General features: G+C 36.9%; 1 protein-coding gene across 4 annotated transcripts in view; it reads right to left on the bottom strand.

Moving 5' to 3' along the window:
* LOC106874451 (casein kinase I) overlaps positions 1-11,596 on the bottom strand; it is a 94,541-nt gene that overhangs the window by 60,897 nt on the left and 22,048 nt on the right. The window contains exons 1-2 of one of the 4 annotated variants that reach the window (XM_014922186.2): positions 10,932-11,209; positions 9,587-9,662 (exon numbers count right to left, since the gene is read on the bottom strand). In XM_014922186.2, coding sequence (XP_014777672.1) covers positions 9,587-9,662 — 76 coding nt within the window. In that variant the 5' untranslated portion in view covers positions 10,932-11,209. Of the gene's footprint in view, positions 1-9,586; positions 9,663-10,931; positions 11,210-11,596 lie in introns of those variants that run through there. The other 3 variants (XM_014922189.2, XM_014922190.2, XM_014922187.2) reach the window with 3 other exon arrangements.

Genomic DNA, 11,596 nt, shown 5'->3' with positions numbered 1-11,596 from the left:
TATATATATATATATATATACACACCAGTGAGTGGACAAACGAACAGACACTCACATATTTTGGGAGTTACGGGTATGGATCAAAACAGTTTGTTTCAAGTGTATGTATATATATATATATATATATACACACACACACACAAATAAATGAATGTACACATACTAGCTAAAAAAAAAAAGGGCATACATGCATTTCCCCGTACATATAACCTAACGTGTTTCACCAAGCTCTATGTATTTATATATACATACATACACACTTCTCTATCATCAATATATATATAATACATAGTCAAATCCCACGCCAGGTAATATGTATACATATATACACACACACACTTCACGTCAATGCATCCATATTTCTAGATCCCTCTCTTACTCTCTATCTATCTATCTATCTATCTAATTAGATAGATACATACACACACACACGTAATCTTATCGACACCAGCTACAGCCTATGTATTCAAGACAGGTGTGTGTGTGTGTTTGCTACTTGTTATGAGTCACACAGACAAGTCGACAGTGGAAATTATATCTCCCCACGAGCTAAAAGCTTCACTCATCTACTTCATCATCTAAGACACTCCCACCATTACAAACACTCAACGAGCATCACCAGCCACAGACATCGAGGGATGACAGTTGTAAAGGCGTCTGAAATTTAAATATTTCTTTTTCGCCAAGAATGAAAGACACACAGAATCCGTACGGACCAAGCCAGCAGAACCACACAAAACTTAATATTAAATATACAAGCTTCCAACTTTTATTGACGCGATCTACATAAGTGTGCGAGAGAGTGTGTGTGTGTGCCCATATATATACTTCCTATATGCACCAGGTTTCATTTCTGACACAATCCAGCAACGGTTTAAAAACCGAGGAGCCATCCATTCTCATTACTGAATACAATTATCGAGATTATCCTGGCGATTATTGAAACGATTTAAAATATGCATCTAGCTTGAAGGTGCGTGGCTTAGTGGAAAGGGTATCCGGTTCACGATCGTAAAGGTTCGATTACCGGTGGCGCAGAGGCCTTGAGTGTACGTTGTTCCAGTTCACTCAGCCGGCAAAAAACGGGTGGAACCTGTTATCCAAAGGGCTAGTCTTGTTACATCCTGTGTGATGCTAAATCTCCGAGAACTACCTGAAAAGTATGTCTGTCTGTCTGTAGAGTAAGTACTCAGCCACTTGTACGCTAAATTTCACCATCAACTGGAAAACTAGTCGTCATAACTGACAGTGCCAGTCCACAATACCGAACAATAGTATATATTATACACACGCACGCGTATACATGTATATTTATTATCTATATAAACCCATACACAGATACATGTAACTGTGCGTGTGTATGTATATTTATATATATGTATATATCATCATTTTTATGTCCCCTTATCCAAATCGGTAGGTGCCCATTTGTTGAGGCAGATTCCCTCTGACTGAAAGCCTTTTCTGTTGCCCTCCTTCCAAGCAAGACGTTTCCCCAATGACCATACATATCCACACATGGCAGATTGTTAACAAATAACACCACTTGTAACAGAGTGACCCTCATTTAAGCTATTTGCACACTGTCAAAATGAAGAGGCATATGATATGCTTCCTTTAGTCTCTGTCAACTCACAAGGCTTTGAGCAGACTAGGACAATAGAAGACACTTGCCCAAGGTACCATGCAGTGGAACTACATAGTTGGGAAGCTATAATAAAAACTGCTTGATACAGACACAAGACGAGGGGGTAGTCAATTACATTAACCCCAGTACACAACTGGTACTTATTTTATCAACCCCAGAAGGATGAAGAGCAAAGTTGACCTCAGCGGAATCTGAACTCAGAACAAAGATGGAAGAAATGCAGCTAAGCATTTCGTCTCGTGTGCTAACAACTCTGCTAGCTCACTCACCTTAGTAAGAACAACAATAATCCTTTTCTATGAAAGGCACAAGGCCTGAAACTGGGGGAAGGGGGTTAGTTGATTATATTGACCCCCTGTACTCAACTGGTACTTATTTCATTGACCCCTCAGCAGGATTTCAAACCAGAAGAAATATTGCATTTTATTCAACAGTAAGGATTCTGCAAGTTCACTGCCTTAATAATACTGGAAGGCAAGATTAAGGCCAACTGATGAACTTTAGTGCAGCCCAACAAAGGTGCCTCCTCCATCACAATTCTTGTCTCACTGACAACGTATTCACACATTAAGCGCTGAATGTGAAATAACAGGTTCAAAATTCAGTTTTCTTTCTGTCCAGCCTGTTGCAGGCCACTTCCTAACAACTGTATTGCGTGGGTGTGTAGTGCAATCATTTAGACAACAAATAACCATGTGTCTTCTAATATATCCAAAAGTTTCATTTGGTGGGAATCTACAATTGTGTAGTTTACAGAGAACATATGAAAGTGAAACAGGAATTTGCATATTCAAAGCATCTTACATTTCATAATGAATCTGATTGCATTGTTAAATCTTCAGTGATTGTGCAACACTTATTAGGAGTCTTTATGTCATACTAGAGAAATGACCATATAGTTGTATGAACTACTAAGGAGTGTTATGCAATTTCTAAACAAAATGCTAAAGGTTGGCAACAGGAAGAGCATCTGGCCACAGAAAATGTTCAAAGTTTCTTCTAACATGGGACAGGATGGGAAAAATGGGTGTAAAACCAAATGAACAAATACATCATCATCATCATCATCGTCGTTTAACGTCCACTTTCCATGCTAGCATGGGTTGGACGATTTGACTGAGGACTGGTGAAACCGGATGGCAACACCAGGCTCCAATCTGACTTGGCAGAGTTTCTACAGCTGGATGCCCTTCCTAACGCCAACCACTCCGAGAGTGTCGTGGGTGCTTTAACATATATATATATATATACACAATATATACAATGAAATTAAATAAAAGGAAATAACTGAGAGCAGTCAGTGGCATGTTTTCAATAAAAGTTCCTTAAATTTCCTACAAGACACATTCTTTTTCACTGAAATTATCCTCTCATTTCAGACAAAGCAGATCCATCACTTTGTAGCAATTGGGATCAACTCCAAATGAAGAGGAGAGATAATCCCCAAAATCAAGAATTTCCAAAACTGATATGCCATTAACAAAACCAAAGTCTGATTGTGTGGAGACAAGAGAACAGCTGTAGACACATTTCTGGTTCAACAGACATCATTAACATTCATACAGTATATATGTATCTATAAGCAATGTATGTGCATGTTCACAAACACAACCATACAATATATGTATACATACACACACCATCATTATCATTTAATGTGTTGTTTATGCTGGCATGGGTTGGACCACATAGACTAATATATCCATACAGTCTATGTATTTACATATATATGTGTGTGTGTGTGTGTGTGTGTGTGTGTGCACTAAAAATATACATTAAGTACAGGACAAAATACCAAAAGAAGCCTAACTCCTCCTCAGTTGTCAACTGTTTTATTATTCTCTGTTTCGTGCTTTTAACAACAAAATAGAGAAACTTCATAAGAAAGCAGCATCCAGAAATTTTTAAAATATAAAATTTGAGGAGAGTTAGGGCTTCGAATGAACAAACAACAACAGAGTGGACGTACAAAGAAAACAAACATTAAGGGCCGTTGGGCCAAGACAAATTGTAATGGGTAACGCCTGGGAGAAATTTTTAAAGGTAATAGAATAAAGAGAAGAAAATAGTAGAAAAGAAAAAATGTTGGGAGGTAACAGAAATGATGTCCAGCCTGGTGGATGTCTTGTCCAGAAAAGAAAGGAGCATATATACATATATATATATATATATATATATATATATATGTATGTATAATGCATATGTACTTTGTGTGTATGAGAATGCTTATACAAAGGATAGGCACCAAGTTAGTGCTTCTACAGTTCAGGTTCTTAAAATCTAACTTCTTAATCAGAGTAAGGCACTCTAGTAGTGGGTGAGTTGGTTACAAGAAAAAATTCACTTGAATATCAAATAAGGGGAAATTGTGGAGAGAAGTTGTGAAAAGGTAGACCCAGGAAGATGTGTGATGGAGTGGTGAGAAATGATCTTCAGATGTTGAGCCTCACAGAGGAGATGACAAAGGACTGAGGCCTCTGGTGATTGGCTGGGCATGAGAAGACATGTCATGCTAAGTAAAATTGTGGCCAAACATACAAACATGGCCTTTGCAATCATGTCCTCCTCTCAAACACACACAATCTGCCTTCTGTCAAAACACCCCCCCACGACCCATCTTTACCCTTCCCACCACCTGCTGCAGGCCCCGCCATTCTCCCTCATGTATCTGCCAGCCACTCCAATTTCTCTCGCCTAACTTCCTAGTCATCTCTTCATCTCCCCTTACACTATTATGAAACTTCCTTGCTCCTATCCCCTCTGTACCACTTATATTCCCCCCACTGTACCCTATGTGCAGGTTGCAATGAATCTCCAACACCATCTATTTCTCTCTCTCTCTTTGTCTATTTGTCTTTTTATCTCTCCTTTCTTTGCCTACTGGAAAAGCAAGACACCTTTCTTTATCCCTTTATTATACTTTAACCTCTCAAGTGATACAAAGTCACCTCCCTCAGTACCACTCTGTCTCCCAGCTCATAGGTCTTTGTCTTGCAAGTTATTTGGCAACCCCACTGGTGCTGGTGCCACATAAAAAGCACTCAATACACTCTGTAAAGTGGTTGGCATTAGGGAGGGCATCCAGCCATAGAAAACATACCAAAACAGACAATGAAGCCTGGTGTAGTCCTCTGGTTTGCCAGCTCCTATCAAACTGCTTAACCCATGCCAGCAGCATGGAAGTTGTCTGGAATATATTTCCAGGAATTGTTAACTAATTTTGATATAATCAGATCATTACAACCGTTTCAATGTGTCCTGTGAATAATTGATATTATGACATTAGATGCAAACAATTAAAAGCAATGGAAAATGAACCATGATACAGAAGTACTTTCATGGAGCACAGAACATTTCCTTCAGAAGGGAAGTGACAAATGATATGTGTAATATTGCTGTAAACAGCTGTAATGACTTGATTATTATATTATGCCTACGACTGTCCATCTCTCTATGTGTGTGTATGATGAAAGACATTCATAGTATGCATGTGTGTGTGTGTGTGTGTGTATATGTGTATATGTGTATATTTAAAATTATAATTAAGGGTATCTAAAAGATATCACCATGCTAGATATAGCAGTCAAAACTTGGCTCTAAAACCACATTCAATGTTCATACAACACCAGGAGAGAAGACAAAGAGACAAAATAAACTAGGAAAAAAATTACTGGATAATTCCAGATGCTGGATTTCTGGCTCTTATGTATATGTATACGTTCGTATATGTAAGTATATCGTATGTTGTATGTATATATATATATATATATATATATATATATATATATATATATTTGTATTTATGTGTTTTCTGAGTATACTCCATTGATGAAGGCAGAGTATTTCTTATGCAGAGCCAGAAATCCAGGATCTGGAATTATCCAGTAATTCTTTTTGCTAGTTTATTTTGTCTCTTTGTCTTCTCTCCTGGTGCTGTATAAACATTTAATGGGGTTTTAGAGTCAAGTCTTGACTGCTATTTCCAGTGTGGTGATATCTCTTAGATACCCTAAATTATAATTTTAAATAATTATTACTTTTGAAGGTTTTTATTCCCATGCTGGCCACCTGATAAGATCGGTATTTCAAATAATGACCTTATCCTTATTTATATAAATTTATATATATATATATATCACACACACATTAAAATATCTACACAGCATGTGCAAGTAAAAATATATGCAAACACATATATATACAAATATATCCATACAGTGTACATACAGCATCTATATATACAAACAGTAACTGGGACACACTCCCTCTATCTCATCTGCATCACTTTAACATCTACTTTTCTATGATCGCTTGTCTGGGTCAGTCGAAATTTGCTGAGGCAGATTTCCTATATGAAGATGTTCTTCCCGTTGATCATTTTCACCTTTTTCCAAGTAAGGTAATATTTACCCATGGCCAGACATGTTTTCACACGAAGATTGGAAGCACCACCACCTCTTGTATTATGGTGATGTATGATTACAACTATCAAGCCATGTCATGATTGGGGACACAAATACACAGATAGAAGACACACACACACACACACACACACACACAGCAGCCTTCTTTTTATTTTCATCCATTCAGAATATAAATTCATACATACACTGTGTGTGTGATGGACTCTCTTGTCGAAGACGACGGATGAGTATTCAGCTTTTGCAGAACAACCTGCACAGATCATTTGTTGTCAGTAATCAAATGTATCTGCTGTACATTTGCTCACTCCATCAAATCAACGTTGCCTGAACAGGTGCAAGGTTTACCATGCATCAGGTGTCAAAGTGATATTAAGTGTTTTGCTAAAGAACACAATGCACCACCTGGTCTAGGAATTGAAACCATGATCTTTCAATCAGGAGTGCAACACTCTAACCACTAGATCATGTATCTTCACAACAAGAACGTTAGCCAGGAGAGACTATGGGAATCGAACCCACTACCATTACACCTCCTTATATATATTTACACACGAACCCATACAATACATACCCACACACACAAAATATATTTACATGTGTTATTGTCATTTAACATCCATGTGCTATGAGGCAGTTTGACAGGATGTAACGGGGCGGTGGGGAGCAGACTGTACTGGGCTCCAGTGTCTGTTTTGGCATAGTTTCTCAACCTGGATGCCCCTCCTAAAAACCATGTAAATTATTTTGTGTACAAGCAAAGAAAAGAATAACTATTATTCCAATTTAACATTAAAACTTCAACACATACATATATACATAAGGACGTGTGTACGTGTGTGTATACACAAGACTTATGTATACATACACCGTATAGACAGAAAACACAAATATATCGTATGTGTATATATTCATCATCATCTGTTTTCCATGCTGGCATGGGGTGGACGGTTTGACAGTTTCCAGTCAGCCACAGAGGTACCACTGATTTCACATATACATGTGCACAAGGATACTGAGCACATACATTAACAATATATGCATAGTAGGAAGCTTGGTTCCCAACCACATGGTTCTGGAATTAATCCCAGTATGTGGCACCTTGGGCAAGTGTCTTCTACTATAGCCTCAAGCCCACTTAAAGCCTTGTGAGTGGATTTGGTAAACGGAAACTGAAACAAGCCGTCGTATATATGTGTGTCCCTCAGCACCGTTTGACAACCAGTTTTGGTGTGTTTACGTTCTCATAACCTAGCGGTTCGGCAGGTGATCGATAGAATAAGTACCAGAGTTAAAAGCAAAAAAAAAAGGAAAAAGTACCGGGGTGGATTCATTCGACTAAAAAATTTTCAAGGCGGTGTCCCAGCATGGCCACAGTCTAATGACAAACAAAGACGCACCGCACAGATATATACAGATATCTGTTTTCGGCGTAGCCCTAACCCTGAACACCGGGTGCGTGTATTCTTTTCCTTCGCCTTATATATATGTATATATATATATATATATATATACACACACATACAACATACACTAACACATGTGTGTGTGTGTGTTTGTTACGACTAAAAAAAGGAGAACTCAATATAGTCGTAAAGGTTTATTGTGGCAAGTGCTTCAATGTCTCACAGTAAACCAACAGTTTTTGCCTGATTCAGGACAGAAAACATACACAAAATGAGAAACACTGAATCCCCCTCAATATTCCTGTGGTGAAACTGATCACCGACTTCGTAATCGGCAATTTCTAATCAACCTCTCTCTCTCTCACATCGTCACCAACCAACCCTCACCTCACCTCACCTTACCGCCGTAGATTAGGTTTTTCCATTTACTTCCTGCTACTAGAACTTCAAAAACGCAAGAAACCATCACTATTATTGTCAACTCTGCTTTTCATCTTTTCGAGGTCGATAAAATAAGTACCAGTTGAACACTGGAGTCGATGTAACCGACTTATCCACTCCCACGAAATTGTTGGCTTGTGCCAAAATTTGAAGCCATGCGATTGAGGAGAGAAAAGAAACTGTAAATCTAAGAAAGCAGAAGAGCAAGTTCTTTTAAAGGAAATGGGAGAACCCTTTACTCTTGCACCCTGTTTCATAATCATCCAACACACCCTGGGGGTGGAATTCGAGAATTAATCCCCGCCCGATCTACACATAATGCTAATATCCAATTTAAACTTTGTATCGCCTTTCCCCTCTCTACCTCACTTTACATAGGTTTGAAGTGAAAAGATGATTATGTTGTGGAGATCATGCCATTGTATCCCATAATTTGCATTATATACGCATCTGTACATTACGAACGTATGTGTATAACACTATATTTGTGTACGTATGTACATTATCTACAATGGTATGTATAAGTACATCAGATACTTGCGTGTGTGTGAATGAAAGAATTGGCCTCTTTTCAATGTTTTAACAAAAAAACTATTTTCTTTTTAATATATAAAATATATACATATACATTATTTCTAAAAAGACTTATACACACATAAGGCATTTTCTGCTATCAACAACAATTTTGTTATCAAGAACTATTATAATATTCTTGATGAACAATGCGTGGATGAATTAATTACTAATTTCCTACACAAGCACGAAGTCTGACAGACAGGTAACATAATAATGAGGTGTGCAGAGTATTATTGCTATTAGTGTATTTCACTGACCCGTTCTCACGAAGGTGTTTCCCCCTCTAAATGTAGCTGAACAGAAATCTATCCCCCACCACTCACAGAAAGAAAGAAAAAATCACAGGTGATATAAATTAAGTGGTTGACTGGAGGCGAGAATCTATAACTCGCAAATCCACTCCGAGAACTAAATATATTAAATTTCTATTTATTTCATTAGGGAACGGGGAAATGTCCTCTTGCATTCTGAAACCTCAAAAAAACCCCACTTTTTCTTGTATCTTGTTTTACGAATTTTAATAAATTATTATACAGACATGCGTGTGTGTATTGTTTGTATAATGTGTTTACTTGCTTGTAGCCACGCTGGGTGGGGCAGAATATTTTAATGGGATCGGGTGGCTTGTCCTTTTATTGCGATCGGAAAAGCTGAATGGAAAAGTCGACCTGGATTCGAACCTGAAATTTAAGGGGACGTAACCAAAACACCAACACTTCGTTGCTCCTATAACAAATCTGTTAACAAGGAAGCCTACACATGATCGCTCGACATTTATAACAGCCAAATCTCTCTCAAATCACAACCTATCGTCTTCAATAAGTGAAGGACACATTGAGTTTCGTTAAGTCCGTGGGGAGTGGGAAGAGTAGATTATTTTTTTTCGGTATCGATATATCGTCAGAGAAAAAAAAATTTTTCAACTGGATATTCTAAATTTAGAATAAAAACGTTATCAAAATTGACCCAGGGCTGGACAATAACATGCGTGTACTATCATATCTATTACGTTATATATATATATATATGTATGTATGCGCGCGTATAACGTGTAATGTATGCATATCAATCAGTGTTCTATTATATATACTTACCTAAATATATATCTCCGAAAGAGCCACTGCCTATCTTTCGACCAAGACGGTATTTATTACCAACTCTGAGCTCCATCTGCAATAAAGAATAAACAGGGGAAATATAAGAGACAAAAAAACAAAAAGATTTTCTTTAAAATTCATGAAGAATCACTTAAAATATTTATTATTACAGGTCGTTTACGGGCTAATTAGAGTGAGTGAGATAGACAGAGGGGATTATAAATAAGTCAATGGGTTTTCCAGCTGGTTTAGGGAGAATATAAAATGATTTGACTTAATATAAAATCTCTTGTAACAAACAGAAACGTCTACAATACGTTACTAAACATTATTATTGTAGGCAAGCTTACGTAACTTACTACATATATATATATATATATAAAGTTATAAACATGGTACAAGGGCTCTCACACATACATATGTGTGTATATATCCTATCTCTCTCTCATATATATATACATACATACACACACACACACATTACCTATCGCCTAAACGAACGCACAAAAGCAACGGAGATGATAATCTTCGATTTTATATTACGAGCATAAATGTCATCTATTACAAACATGAATACAAGAAGATACATTTTAATATTGTATTTAAAGACTCGAGTATCTACATTTGCCTCTCCATCAATGTTGGCCAAGAATGTTTCAATACAAGTCTAGAAGAAATGAACTGTGCCTATCTCAAGTATTTTTAAATAAATGTGAATAAATGTATAAAAAAAAAATAAACAAATGTAAATGTGAAATGGATTTGTATGGTGTGCGTGTATATCTATAGATATATACACACACACACACGCCAACATAACATGTTACTTTGGTTAATCACTTTCTTTGAATAGATGAGAGACGGCCAACAATAATAAAATATAAGATTTTTAACAGGAAGAACGTGTGTGCATATATACGTAGTATTGTGTGTGTGTGTATATATATATATATATATAGACATACATACAGATACATACGCAAAGAAATGGTAAGTTTAGTACTAAAAGAACAAAACAACGGAAGTGGATCGAGAAAGAAAAGACACTGGAGTCGATGACATAAATGTTAGAGATGTATATTACTTTCTTTTTCGATTGATTGTACAACTATATATATACATATATCTACATATATATATACATATATACACACATATATATTATATTATATATATATATATATATATATATATACATATAGTCTAAACAGAATGAAGTTAACTGGAAAATCAATGATGAATAAGACAGACATACATAAAATACTATTGTGTGTGTGTGTGGTTGCATGTATGCTGGGTTTTTGTTGTTGTTTTTTGTTAATTTTTTTTTTCTACAGCGTACCTTGGCAGCGGCTGTACATCAAAAGTTCTAAGAGGGAGAATAAAACAGACAAATGTATCAACTAAGGCAGCCGCCAGACCTCCCTCTTCCCAAATTGAGCCAAGATGCTGACGATTGCATTTGGTACTTTCGCGACGCTTTTAAGCCGACACCATCGTTTACTCCCTCAGAAAACTGTCGTTTGTAAGTGTGAGAGGTACGCATGCGCAGGTCACACACATACGCACACACGCTCTTAAGTGCCCGGATCTTTGTTATCTCGGAGTCCGTGGATTGTTCCTCGTTCTTCTTCTTCGTCGTCTCTTTCTTTCCTATTCTCGTTACGAAATGTCGGATAAACGAGTTTACGTTGTTTCTTAAGAAAATATCTCCCTAAACTAGAGAAAGATAATTGTTTTCTTGTCCAAGAAAAAATTACTCCATATATTCTATGCCACTCATTAAGTAGCAGCGACAAGTTATTTGATGATATTAGCCCCATCCATCAGCGACCATCTATTTATTTACATGTTTAAAGATAGAACTCATACACACACACACACCTATATACATACATCTAAGTATATGTACATGCGTATGTGTGCGCGCCTGCGTGTGTATGTGCACACACACACATACACACACACACACACATATATATATATATATATATATATATATATATA

The sequence above is a fragment of the Octopus bimaculoides genome, chromosome 22 (genome assembly GCF_001194135.2).
Source record: "Octopus bimaculoides isolate UCB-OBI-ISO-001 chromosome 22, ASM119413v2, whole genome shotgun sequence".
Taxonomy (NCBI): Eukaryota; Metazoa; Mollusca; class Cephalopoda; order Octopoda; family Octopodidae; genus Octopus; species Octopus bimaculoides.
This window is presented reverse-complemented; position numbering and strand designations above follow the sequence as displayed.